The sequence below is a fragment of the Pongo pygmaeus genome, chromosome 6 (assembly GCF_028885625.2).
Source record: "Pongo pygmaeus isolate AG05252 chromosome 6, NHGRI_mPonPyg2-v2.0_pri, whole genome shotgun sequence".
Taxonomy (NCBI): domain Eukaryota; kingdom Metazoa; phylum Chordata; class Mammalia; order Primates; family Hominidae; genus Pongo; species Pongo pygmaeus.
Genome location: NC_072379.2, coordinates 88710457 through 88725362, shown reverse-complemented (window position 1 = coordinate 88725362; position 14906 = coordinate 88710457). Strand labels below are relative to the sequence as shown.

The 14906-nt window shown below is 33.0% G+C and overlaps 1 protein-coding gene across 2 annotated transcripts in view; it reads left to right on the top strand.

The window, feature by feature from the left end:
* The window catches only part of ZNF804B (zinc finger protein 804B), a 594384-nt gene extending 581299 nt beyond the window's left edge, over positions 1 to 13085 (top strand). The window contains exons 3-4 of one of the 2 annotated variants that reach the window (XM_054493722.2): positions 783 to 913; positions 6821 to 13085. In XM_054493722.2, the coding sequence (XP_054349697.1) occupies positions 783 to 913; positions 6821 to 10490 (3801 nt within the window). In that variant the 3' untranslated portion in view covers positions 10491 to 13085. The remainder of the gene's footprint in view (positions 1 to 782; positions 914 to 6820) is intronic. The other variant, XM_054493723.1, reaches the window with a different exon arrangement.
* Positions 13086 to 14906: the final 1821 nt, after the last annotated feature.

Below are 14906 nucleotides of genomic sequence, written 5' to 3'. Positions count from 1 at the left end.
AATTCAGGATTAAGCCCCAAACTTCAAGAGGTTCATTTGATTTTGTCTGTTTCTCAGTTCATTCAATATCATTAGCTGTGTTTAGTGGCGGATTCTTACGAAGAGGTCTTGCTTACAATGTAAGTCAATTGTTTTAGAGAAAATATTAATTAAAATAAGTGGTGAGTGAATTTAAATCAAGCAGGGCCATGCCTCTATTCTGAGTTTAAATCCCTGACTCATTTTTTTCTGTCTTCCTGGATACAATATAGAAATATGTATTTGATAAATATCTCCATCCAGAAAAATGAATTCAAAATCACATTTAGAGCTTTGAACTAAATCTTTCACAGTAACAGATGCTCTTTCCTGAAACAAGCTTATTCCACCCAGTGTATTTAATAGCATCACTTTTACAAGTGAGGGGCAGGTGGGTGGAAGAACATGCATCTCATAACCTGCCTCCCTTCATACTCATTCGCATATTGCATATTTTTCCCATTTGTGTTTTTATAAGCACACAGATTATTATAGTTGCATAGCCAGGGTGATACCAGCAAGGCCTGGGGCCCAGCTTTGCAGTGACTGTGACAAGCTTGGAAAAATAACCTCGTTGACAACACATTTATCTGCTAAATGTGTTTTGGAGCAGAGAATAGCAACAATGGAGAAGATACTTTTACTCTTTCTGTCCAGAAAGTCACCTCTGCACTTAGGATAAAGAATAATAAGGAACCTTGTGGATGGAAAAGAATATATTATTTATTTATAGTACCTTTTTGGTTTTTCTTCTTTTTCAACAGAGACTGAAAGAATTAAAGCAACGGGAATTTGCTCGAAATGTAGCTTCTAAGTCATGGAAAGATGAGAAAAAACAAGAAAAAGCACTTAAACGACTTCATCAGCTGGCTGAGTTAAGGCAGCAATCTGAATGGTAAGAATTAAAGGTGTCCGGGATGCTTCAAAACTCTCATCAACCTATGGGGAAATTTTAAAGGCAAATCTACTGTAACAATGTAAACAAATAATAACTAACTAACGGATATGTCTGAAGGGCAAATATAGTTAAACATACATAAATTAATTACTTTTGGCCTTTGATATTTTTCTTTCCTAATATTGTTAATTTAATGTACTCTATAATGAAATGATCCCAGAATGATTCAAATACATTAGCATTTATTGTATCCAGTTGACTAAATGGATTAATATCACTTCTTAATATATTTTTTAAATTTTGTAATAATAATTTTAAAAACCATAATTAACAATACATCTTAGGGGGTGAGGAATAAGTCTTCTGAACATTTCTGTGTACACACCTGAGTCTAGTATAAATAACACGATCATTGTCTGGCTGACAAACAAGATGTAATTAATGCAGTTAAATTTACCACACAGTGCCATTTAAATTGATAATTATAATATAACAAGTTTTATACTAATACATTCTTGTAGCTGAAAAATAGCAGTTTTACCAAAGCTTGGAACCACTGGATGTTTCAAAGTTGTTACCTGGAATGCAATTAAATTTGCAGATTGTGATTTATGTTCATATGAATCATAATGTAAAACACTAATGTAGCTAATTAATGTGTTTGACAGCAACCTAGTGAATTGTGAAACTTATGCCTCTGTGCCAGAATTTAAACCCCTATTGCTTAAATGGAAAGTAATATATAATAAACAGGAGTGAGTGGCTCAATTAGTTACCACAAAATATTAGACTTAAAAGGTAATTTTAAGGAAACATTTATTTTTGTAGGACCAATTATGAGTAAAAATACAATTAATATTCAGCTTGCATGTATTTATTTATTTATAACTTTTAGAATAATCTAATTTATGAAAATACATAAACGATAATCATATTAAAAAGAAATGAGAAATTTCGTATGAAGACAAAGATACAACATGTAGCTAGAAGTAAGGTTAATACAAAAATACATGCTCTGGGGTCTTATATGACTCTAGAAGCAACACATACATTTGGTACTGAGCTTTCTACAGCCAACACAATGAGGGACTTACAATATGTTGTTCAAACATACTGTTAATAAGAACTCAGACAGTCCTTGCCAAAATAGGGCTTAGAAGGAAAAGTTCTATTGTTGTTAGGGTAGCATGCAGGAAAAAATCTAGGGAAGGTGTCAATTCCTGTGATTAATAATGAGATGCAGTAAGTCAGATCATAACAAATGGTACAAGTTCTAACATAGGTATACATCTTTAGATAGGTCCCTTAAGACCACAACAGTAAATCTAAATAGTCTTAACAAATATAATTTTGGTTGTTTGTTATTATGAAAGTTGTCACACTTCTACATTTCTACTTACCCATTCTATATTTTCCTCTGGGGTAAATAACAAAGAATCAGAGGTGCCTTGCTGATGGCAGTGGTCATGGTGATGGTGATGATGATAATGATGGTGATGATGGTAATGATGTTGATGATGATAATGATGGTGATGATGATGGTTTGTTTAGAAGTTCTAAGTTTGCTAGAGCTACCCATTAAGTTTCTTCCAAATAAAAAGGTCCACTCTATTAAGTTTCAGCTGTCCCTCTGGAAGCCTTATTCACTAAACAAACACAAACCTAACCACTCCTTTTGGTGATTTGATAAAATAGGCAAACTCTCTAGGTCACAATGTGCCCATATTGTTACGGAAAAGACAAGTGTTCAGCTTTCTAGATATAGAGCCTGAAACTAGGAAAATAATTTATTTTATCTTCTACTGCCCATCACCTGCCTCTTAGCCAATTGCTGTCTCTGCTTAAACAGCCTCATGACTGAAGGAAAGTCACTTAACAGAATTATTAAATACTTTATTTTGGTAGATGAATTGACAAGTGAAAGTTAAAAATAAAATAAAAAGAAAAAATCACTGGCATTACCCTTCTCCTGGATAATATTTTCTTTGTCCTTTTTCCTCATAATGAGGGCTTCTGAATAGGATGATCCAGGTAACACAATTCTTCTGTGACTCTTTGGGAGAAGAGAGGTGAATTTACTGGTAGTGCATAAAATGATGGCAAAAAAATGGTAACAGATCTTATAAAGGGTCATCAAATTTGACCGTCTCTTAACTAGTTCCAGCCAACCTGTTTCCTCAGCAATAGCAGTTATTATATGGGGCTGAGGGTTTAGTCACTCTCTGTATGTGAACTTCTTATGTATATAAGTTTTAGTACATCTTAATATGAAAATTTTTCCAAAATTTAAAAATTTTAGGGCCACTGATTCTGAGACTATGAATTCTTTAAATGGTGTCATTTCTTAATGTTCAACGTTATCTAGCTCTTATATGAAGTTTTTCATATAAGAAGTTTTTCATATAAGAGCTGGAAAATGGAACATGAAAAAAATGATACCATTTTAAAAAATCATGTTGTTTTGATATGTTTTTCTTTCTGTTTGGTAAGGATGCTTTTTGAACAGGAGAGAATCAAATTGTGCATTTGTTAAGCTGCAGAGTATTAGAATTTTTGGAGAACAATTTGAATGGAAAATCCATCAATAAGAATTAAAAACCAAACTCTACAGACACTTTATTAACCATTATTTTAATATAAGTAAGAATATATTTTAAAAACTAAAGAAAGTTCCAAAGAAGTGAGGGAAATATTAAATGTGGAGAAAACTATAAAAATTGAAGTTTCATTGAGAATGCAACTGTGGTTTCCAGGGGCGGGCTGATGGGAGAAATGTGAAGGTATTGTTCAAAGTTTATAAACTTTCAGATGTAAGATGAATAAGTTTTGAGGATCTAATGTAGAGCATGATTACCTTAGCTAATAATACTGTATTGTTTACTTGAAATTTGCCAAGAGAGTGAATCTAGTGTCCTTATCTCACACAAAATGGTAACTACATGTATGATAGATGTACAAATTAATTTGTTTGCATACATCAAATGATCACATTGTGTACCTTGAATATATACAATTTTTATTTTCCAGTTATATCTCAATAAACCTAGAAAAAGTTAAAGCTTTAATAATGTTATAATACGTAAACTTGTATTAAAATAGTAGAATTTAAAATCCACAAAGATAAAAACAGGATTTTCCAAAATAATAAGAATAACTTTAAGTAAAACCAAATTAAAGTTTATAAAGCACAAGATAAAAAGTTTAAAGAATAAAAGTAAGAAGTATCAAAGATTAACAATAAGGACAAAATGTTAAAACTTGTGAAAAATCTGTAATTACAAATGCAATTTAAATTGCAAAATGAGAGCTAGAATTAAGGACAAGAAGCTAGAGAACAGTATATTACAAAAACAATAAGAGCAAAGAAATTTTAAAATATTTAAAAGAATGTAAAAGGAAGAAGCTTGCATATTAGAGAGCTACATGGTAAAGTAAAACAGCAGTACAGAAAAGAACATTTAGATTAGCATAAAGCAAGAAAATGAATAAAACAGTGTCAGGATAATCAGCAAAATTATTATTAAGAAAAGTATATATATATTATATATAACATGATATAATAAATACTAAAATAACTGCATAATAATGGAATTGGGAAAGGAAGAACAATAGTATCCATACACTAGACTTGTGGAATAATGTCAACTGAGTTTCATACAGGTGATAATGTCAGATTGATTGAAGCTTCTGGAGAAGGTTAACTTAATCCAGAAGTATAGTTCCTACTTAATCCAAATTGTGGCTACAAATATGGAAAACAATCTCTTCGGTACCAAGGCAAAGTTGAATGCTGCAGCTGTTTCTGGGTCACTTCCTTCTATCTGCAGACTGGAGGCACTTTCAAAGGCCAATAATGTTGTAATAAAGTCTCTATGCTCCTTATTTACTTTTATGCTTGAAAGAAACATTCAGTAACTCATATACTATCTTAGAATGCTCCTCACTATTCATTTTATTAAATATGCCTAATGAACATAAAAAGTTGAATCAATAAAAGGAGATTAATGTGATGAATAAGAACTTTCCATTATGAAAGAGTTACTGTAAGGAAGAGAATACAGCTTTAAAAAACTTCTAAATTTAGTTTTTTACAAGATTTAAAGGAACTCTATAATTCTAAAATTACAGCCATTCATGAAGAGGAGACATTCTAAACTCATTAAGAACTAAATGGTGGCTAAAATTAGTGTTTGCAAGTTAAAATCCATATGGTCATAATTTATAAACAGATTGAATATTGTAAAAAAATTGAGTCAGTAAAATAGAAATTAAAGAAATTCTCCCTGAACTATAGAAAAAGACTGAAGACAGAATAAAGTACTAAGATAAATATCAATACCTAAAGGATATATTCAGGAGAGCCAATGATTTTAAAACATAAATTCCAAAGGAAGCAATAATCAGATAAATCAAGGAAAAAAAATGTATCTGAACTGAAGAAAGTTAAATTGAAAGTGTCCAAGAACTACTAGTAAAAATTCACCCAAATTAATCAACCTGTAACTATGTTCTGTTAAAATGTTATACATACATATACGTATATATTAATATACATGTATATATACTCTTTATGTAACAAATCTAATGAATTATATATATTTATATTTTTACACTTTATAAGAAGGGAAAAGCATATAAGCACACAAGCAGATTCATCTCAAAGATAAATAAAGGGAAGCTAATTCAATATGTCTGTAATATTATTCATCTAGAGACAATGAAGCAAAGTACATGAAATTTGGTGGACAAAAGGAATGTGATGACTCTGGAGTTCTATGCTGATTTGCCAAAGAATGGTAAAAGAAACCAACAGAATTTGTTAGACAAGGACTCAGAAAGCACTACTCTACATTAGAATTTGAGCAACATATGGAAGAGATACCAGTTGGCTTAGTATTTTATATTCAAGCAACAAATGACTAGATGAAAATAAGATAAAAATCAAAATTAGAAATAAGCAAACAAACACATCCAAGTATATATGGAACAAGAAAAAGGAAAAGAATGCCAGTTCAAGGCAAACAATAAGAAAAATGATGTGATTTGTATTGTCTTCTTTCCAGTGAAGCCTTCTTTTGTAGTAGAGGGTATATAGATAGACTGTTAAAGGGCGTATAATTTTAATCTAAAGAATTTTATCTCTTGTATATGTTGATATTTTCAATCTTCTGTATGAATTGCTAATGAAGCTCAGTAGAACAAATAACCTTTTGAGACCTTTAAAAGATAAAACATATAATACAGAAATGGTAGAAAAAATATTTTGGTGAGTAAGAAGCAGAAGAAAAGATTTCAAAATCATTGAAGATATTTAGATAGATTGTACATATGTCTTATTTTATTATGCATTTATTATAACTAGTCAAATTACTGACAAGTCATAAAGAAAGAACTTACCACTGTGTTTCAAAAGTAAGTGAATATGAGGGAATTTTAAACCCGAGGAACTAAACATTATAAAATGTTAGAACTAATACATAAAAGCAAATTTAAATAATTTTTATATTTTTAAAGTGACTTTTAATTCTATTTAATTTCTTATTTAATGTGAATGCACTCATTGGAAAACTATTAGTGAAATAATGTTAAATCTGTATTCCAAAGATTGATAGATTCTGTAGGACACCTATTGTGATGTAAATGCTTCAGAAGCAGTAGCATAAGATAATTCACTTGCTATTGCTTTTTGGTAATTGCAAAATACTACATGTAAACAATTCATTTTAGAAATAGCCACTATACAATTTATGCTAAGCTATATAAGGACAACAAAAGGTTATATTTTAGAAGATGTAGCTCATAAAATGTAAAATAACTCATCTTAGAAACACTATGAAATGTTCATATGTAGATATGATTCCAAAGCTAATCTCTTAATCATTTAAATGTTTATTGTATTTACAGTGTTTCTGGAAATGGACCAGCATACAAAGCCCCCAGGGTAGCCATAGAAAAGCAACTCCAGCAAGGAATTTTCCCTGTTAAGAATGGCAGAAAGGTACCATGCATGAAGAGTGCTCTTCTCCTTAAAGGAAAAAATCTCCCCAGAATCATATCCGATAAACAGCGGTCCACCATGCCAAATCGACACCAATTACAATCAGACAGGCGTTGTTTGTTTGGAAATCGGATGCTGCAAACATCTTCAGATCTCAGCAATGCAAATCACAGAACAGGAGTATCATTTTCTTTTTCCAAAAAAGTTCACCTAAAATTAGAATCTTCAGCATCAGTTTTCAGTGAGAACACAGAAGAAACCCACGATTGTAACAAGTCACCCATTTATAAAACAAAACAAACTGCAGATAAGTGCAAGTGCTGCAGGTTTGCAAATAAAGATACACACCTTACCAAGGAAAAAGAGGTAAACATCTCACCAAGCCATCTGGAAAGTGTTTTACACAATACCATCTCCATAAACTCTAAAATTTTGCAAGACAAAAACGACTCTATTGATGAGACACTAGAAGATTCAGTTGGCATTCATGCTTCATTCTCTAAATCTAACATTCATCTTTCAGATGTAGATTTTACTCCTACCAGCAGAGAAAAAGAAACTAGAAATACATTGAAGAACACTTTAGAAAATTGTGTTAATCACCCATGCCAAGCAAATGCTTCCTTCAGCCCACCAAACATTTACAACCGTAGTGATGCCAGGATATCTGAATGCCTGGATGAGTTTTCATCACCAGAGCCAAGTGAACAAAAGAGTACAGTGCATCTGAATCCAAATTCCAGAATAGAGAACAGAGAAAAATCTTTAGATAAAACAGAAAGAGTTAGCAAAAATGTTCAAAGACTAGTAAAAGAAGCATGTACCCATAATGTGGCATCTAAACCACTACCTTTTCTCCACGTTCAAAGCAAGGATGGCCACACCACTCTTCAATGGCCTACGGAACTTCTGCTCTTTACAAAAACAGAACCCTGTATCTCTTATGGCTGCAACCCACTATATTTTGATTTTAAGCTTTCTCGGAACACAAAGGAAGACCACAATCCAGAGGATTTAAAAACAGAATTGGGTAAGAAGCCCTTGGAATTGAAGACTAAAAGAGAGAGCCAAGTCTCAGGTTTAACTGAAGACCAACAAAAATTGATCCAAGAAGATTATCAATATCCGAAACCAAAGACGATGATAGCTAATCCGGATTGGGAAGAATTCCAGAGGAAATATAATTTGGACTACAGTGATTCTGAGCCAGATAAGAGTGAATATACTTTTAGTGCAAATGATTTGGAAATGAAAAATCCTAAAGTGCCTCTTTACCTCAACACAGCTCTAAGGGATTGTGCTGGAAAGAATAATAGTAGTGAGAATGAACTTAAGGAAGCTTCAAGGGCCCATTGGCAAGGCTGCAGAAAGGCAGTTCTAAATGATATAGATGAGGACCTATCTTTTCCTTCCTACATCTCTAGAACTAAAAAGCATAAATTGATTCCCCACAATTCTCATTTGGAATTTGAAGGTGAAAGACAATTCAACTGCAAGTCCAGTCCTTGTACAGTAGGGGGTCACAGTGACCACGGGAAAGACTTCAGTGTAATTTTGAAGAGTAACCACATCAGCGTGACCAGCAAGGTTTCCGGATGTGGAAACCAAAGATACAAGAGATGCTCTCCACAGTCATGTTTGAGTAGATATTCTTGCTCTTTGGACACATGCCCTAGCAGCATGTCTAGCTTGAGAAGTACTTGTTCAAGTCATAGATTCAATGGTAATAGCAGAGGTAATTTGCTCTGCTTCCATAAAAGAGAACACCACTCAGTTGAAAGGCACAAACGGAAATGTCTAAAGCACAACTGCCTCTACTTGTCTGATGATATAACAAAGAGCAGCCAAATGCAGTCTGAACCACAGAAAGAGAGGAACTGCAAATTGTGGGAATCATTTAAAAATGAAAAATACTCAAAACGTAGATATTGTCACTGCAGAGAAAGACAAAAACTGGGCAAAAATCAACGACAATTTTCAGGGCTAAAATCTACGAGAATCATCTATTGTGATTCTAACTCACAGATTTCCTGTACTGGAAGCAGTAAAAAACCACCTAATTGCCAGGGAACTCAGCACGACAGATTGGACTCTTACGCAAGAGAGAAAATTTATTACTTGAATAAAAGCAAGAGAAATCAAGAGTCTTCGGGCAGCCCTCACATTTGTGATCTGGGAAAAGTCAGGCCCATGAAGTGTAACTCCGGGAATATCAGCTGCCTTCTAAAGAACTGTTCCAGTGGCCCTTCAGAAACCACAGAATCAAACATTACAGAAGGAGAGAGGACCCCTCTAACAGCAAAAAGCCTTTTAGAAAGAGTACAAGCCAAGAAATGTCAGGAACAATCAAGTAATGTTGAGATCTCTTCAAACAGTTGTAAAAATGAATTAGAGGCTCCTTCGCAAGTCCCATGCACAATTCAACGTGTACCATCAGGCTGTAACAGACAAGCATTGCCTTTGTCTGAAAAAATACAGTATGCAAGTGAGAGCAGAAATGATCAAGACAGTGCAATTCCAAGGACTACGGAGAAAGACAAAAGCAAAAGTTCACACACAAATAATTTTACAATTTTAGCAGACACTGATTGTGATAACCATCTTTCTAAAGGTATAATTCACTTAGTAACAGAGACTCAGTCACTAAACATAAAAAGGAATGCAACAACAAAAGAACAATCAAAACCTTTAATTAGTGAAATCCAACCTTTTATTCAAAGCTGTGACCCAGTACCAAATGAATTCCCTGGTGCTTTTCCATCTAATAAATATACTGGTGTTACTGATTCAACGGAGACCAAAGAAGACCAAATAAATCTAGACTTACAGGATGTAAGCATGCATATAAATAATGTAGAGGGAAATATAAACTCTTACTATGACAGAACTATGCAGAAACCTGACAAAGTCGAAGACGGATTAGAAGTGTGTCATAAATCTATCTCTCCCCCTTTAATTCAACAGCCCATAACATTTTCTCCTGACGAAATAGATAAATACAAGATCCTACAGCTACAAGCCCAGCAGCATATGCAGAAGCAGCTCCTATCAAAGCATCTTCGAGTTTTGCCTGCTGCAGGGCCTACTGCCTTCTCTCCGGCCTCAACAGTACAGACAGTGCCAGTTCACCAGCACACTTCTATCACCACCATCCACCACACGTTCCTGCAGCATTTTGCTGTTTCTGCTTCCTTAAGTTCTCATAGCAGTCACCTCCCTATTGCTCATCTACATCCTCTTTCACAGGCACATTTCACTCCTATTTCATTTTCAACTCTGACTCCAACCATTATCCCTGCACACCCCACTTTCTTAGCAGGTCATCCCCTGCATTTAGTAGCTGCTACCCCCTTCCACCCATCTCACATAACACTTCAGCCTCTGCCCCCTACAGCATTTATTCCTACATTGTTTGGTCCTCACTTAAATCCAGCCACAACTTCTATCATCCACTTGAATCCTTTAATCCAACCAGTATTCCAAGGTCAAGATTTTTGCCATCATTCTTGCTCTAGCCAGATGCAACAGTTAAATGAAGTGAAAGAGGCCTTAAATGTGTCCACACACTTGAACTAATAAGTGTTAAAGCCCCTCTTGTGGATAATTTTTTTAATTGTCACTACCTGTAAAATAATACATTTAAAGAAGTCTATCAATTATAAGATTTAAAATATTGCTGCCAATTCAAAATGTGACAAATATATAATTATGAACTGAATTGCTAATATTAAAACAAGAGCATTTTAATAATTTTTTAGCTTGCCCAAATAATAGGCAAATTTGAATAATTTTATGAAAGTGTAGAGGGAAGAGGGAAAGAGTTAAAGATTTGTTTTGGATGGGTTCTTGCATAATGTTATAAAATAGCAACAGAAAACATTCAAGCAGAGCATTAAAATTAAAAAGAAAAATCAAATGAAATATGGCACCCTGCGTTCTAAGTATTTGTTGTGTGAATGAATGAGTGTTGATTTGGCTTATTTGTTAGATAATGAAAGGTCAGTGAAATGAAGCAATTATTTAAAGTAATTTCTATTGTTAACTATTGACTAAGTTTTCAATTAATGTAGTCTGTTACTGTATTTTCATAGGAAATAAGAACAAGACATTTTCTGATTAATTTAGGTTGAAAATTACACTTTAATGAAAAACAATCTTTATAGATTATACTTTTGAGTTTCTGTGAAAAATAAATTATCTTCATTTCACACAAATCTATGTCAAGATAATTTTGTAATTGTAAGAATCAGCAAAATCTAAAACTAAGAATGTTTAACTTTTGTATAAAAACATACAAACTTCATTAGTATTTGATAATGCAAACTCAAAAATAAAATGTGCTCAGAATAACCTTTTAAATATATTGGTCAATCTGTCAAATATTACAGGAACTAAAATATTGTTTATTATTCCTCTACTCAAAAATTTTACTACGTTCAGCCAATACATGTATAAGGATAGAGGTAAAGGTTTGAAAATGTCAGTGTTTTTACATGTTTATTGAGGATATCTTATTAAATATCTGGTGTGTTTTATTCAGTTGTACTAGATATTTATGAAACAATGAATAATGATGAATAAAATCACCATCCATGTAATTTTGCAAATAATTTCAAACATTCATTCAAAATGGTTTTTGGCCCCCCAAAATTTGCATTTCATACATCTATATTGGTGCATAATCCTACAGTTAGGTTTATTATTTTATGTTCTTAAGCATGAGTTTCAGAGAAAATCAAACTTAACAGAAATGGAGGTAATCATTTGTCTAATGCTGTCTATACGAAGATGCAAACTCCTCTACCACTAGAAGATTAGAGGATGTCTTCTTCAGCCTTGGCTGCAAAAGGAAGATAGCTATATTTAAGGCTTGTTGTGATTCAGGTACAGTTACCCTATCCACTTGTTTGCATTATCTTCTTTAATTTTCACAACTGTATTTTGAAATCAGTATTATCATTCCTCATTACAGATAAGGAAAATGAAGTAGAAAGGTTAAACACTAAATACTTGGTAAACAGTAGGAAAGGACATCGTTGATTCAGGAGAGAGGTGAGAGAGAAAGAGAAAAAACGGGTGGAGGGAAGAAAAAGGATAAAAGGAGATAAGGTAAATTTGAAGTTTTAACGGAAAGAAAAACTGCAGTTCCCAAGATATTACTAGAAACTTGTGAGGTGAAAGTTCTGACTGGTACATAACAGTGACAAAATCTAAATTTAAAATGAATGGAGAAATGAAGAAAAACCATCAGGTAGCAAGGAGCTATACTTGCATGGAATTCCATAAAAATGATTATAAAAGATCATTGATGAACATTGAGTAAATCCAAAAAGAAGCAAGACAAATGAAATATTTCTTATAAAATGGATGACAAATGGTCTAGCAGATTTTTTAAGTCCTGTGGATAATTATTTCCTAAAGCAAATTACAAAGCTGATGCAGAGCCAAGATAGAGTAATCATGAGAACTCACTAGATGTCCTATTATAAAAAACACTGACCACTTGATTGATTTTTATAATTGCCTTGGTGACAATTTAAACTCTCAGAAGGTTAGACCCAAGCACCTCTACTGAGCACTTAATTTTGACTAACAAAGACAGATTGATATGAACGGATGACATGGAAGTGACTATTCCATCTTGTATTAACAGTGATGAGGTATTCACTGGACAAACTAATTTGGACTATGTGGAAAGCAAACATCTCCCTTTAAATAAAAGATAATTTGTACTCCAGGGTGAGAAATTGGAAAACTTGTGGCATCATGTGAGGAAAGATGCAATTATGCAACTTACTTCCTCCCAAATCAGTAACTGTAGGCTGAAACACTGTTTTATTTTCCATTTTACCTTGAGATAAACACACTCTGGGAAAAAAAAAAATTTAAATGTATATTGAACCCTAAAATAGTTCGATTTTAAAAAAATTGTCACTGTGATGGATTGTATTTTTAGCAGTGTTTCCTTCCATTTACATAATTATTTGACAGGTGACTTTTGGCATTAAATTTATTTTATGACTATTGCCTGATATTTACAGGTTAATTCTCTTTATGGGATTACTGTTTCACAAGTGGCTCATGGAAGCAGTTTTTTAAAAATCTGTCTTAAGCTCTAAATGCTTAAGAAAGGCTGTGAAATCTTTCCACACAAGTACACACGCATGCACAAACACACATTTATCTATCTATATGTCTTTCTTACAGATTATGAACCAGTCTAGCATCAGATAGCATCATTGTATTCGAGGTAAACAAAATAAATGCTTTGTATGAAGAACTGAAAATTTGGGAAAGTTCATCTTCTTAATAATTCCCTGCCAAATTCAGCAAGAAAAAAATACAATGGGCCTATAAAAATGCAAAGGTAAACTTAAGGTTTATCTTTAAGACATTATAAAGAAAATATTGGAAGTGATTAGAATATAGAGAATGATTTAGAAAGTCTCCAATTCCCAGAGTTTTTGTTTAGGTAGACATTTTACAAAATGATCCCTTGAAATTTGTTTCACTTCCCGAAAATGGATTTAACAGTGACTCCTTTTCTTTAGTTTCTGCCAGGACTTAATGGAATCTCTCTGTTATCTCTAAATGGAAATATACTTAAAGAAACTAATTCTGTAAAACGTTTCTGTTAAATGAAACACTTAACCAGTACAATTACTCAGGATTATATTGCTAAATCTGACTATCTCCTTAGTGCGTGAAGTTATTACTTACACAGCTCAAAATGCTGGCAGCAACACAGCTTTCTGAATTTTACCACCATACTTTTAAGCTGATCCTAAAACATTATACATTTCAAATCATTTGATACAATAATTGGAGATACGGAGATGGCTCTACCCATTAGGATACCGATTGGTATTCAAGTGTTCTACATGTATATGAATGAAACGTCCAGATCCCCTCCCCAGGATGTGTGGATATTTAACTCTTTAGTGGTGAAATAGTACTGCTGATCATCTCAAATCAGTAGCACATTTCTTAATCATTCCTAAAAAGTTCTCCATGTTTTCAGAGTTTCTGAGTTTTCAGAAACATAGTTAACATTCTGAAAAAACATGTAAATGTCAGATCCAGTTTTGTAAAAACACAATTTAAAGGATCTAAATCTTACATATCAATGTATGCAGATAAGATACTCAGGGGCAAAATGGACCTAATGCTCATCTCTGGCCCAGCAAAGCTCATGAAAAGGTTTAGTTTTGATTCTTTAAATTAGATGAAATTCTGAAGGAAAATGTGCTCTCATTGCCAAATAGAAACATTATTAAAAAGCATGTGAGTGGCTAGTTCCACACAATAGTCAGGAAAACAGATAGTTGCCCTTTGTGTTTCAGACTGAAACCACTTCAATAAGATGAGAATTTCCTAGAGTTCTCGTGCCAATAAGCCTGGGTCTAGAGGATTTTCAAAGGTTATCATTTCATTCCAGCAAAAATATTATCCACTTCTTCTATTAGGTAGACATTGAAAGTGATTGTTGTATCTTTGGATTAAGCTATATTAAAATGGAAGCAGTAGCTGAATGGGTTAGGTTTAGAATAAGCCGCTATTAGAAAGATAAGCCAAAGGGTCATTTTCATTCTATGGAGCTATATATAGGAGGGAGAGCTCCCAATCCACTTTTTAAATTCTTTTCTCAAAGTCACTTCCTTTTTTTGCAACCCCCCATTTTTCTTAAATAGCAAGAGTAAGAATATCTTGTGAGAAGCATTAAAATAAAATCAGGCAAATTGGAAAACTTAAAATATGTATGAGTGCACATGTGAGTGTGAATCTGTGTGTGTTTTTAATATACTCTTTAGTCTTTAATTGTGCATCTTGATCTTTGTTGAAAATAGTGTTTTTTAAAACATATTCACATATTGAAACAACAACTTCAAGAAGAGTTTTCTTATCCCCAAACAAAATTGTTAGTTCCTTCCATATGTGAGATAAAATAGTTGACAATGTAAATTAGTCATATAGCTGTTTAAAGCAAATTCC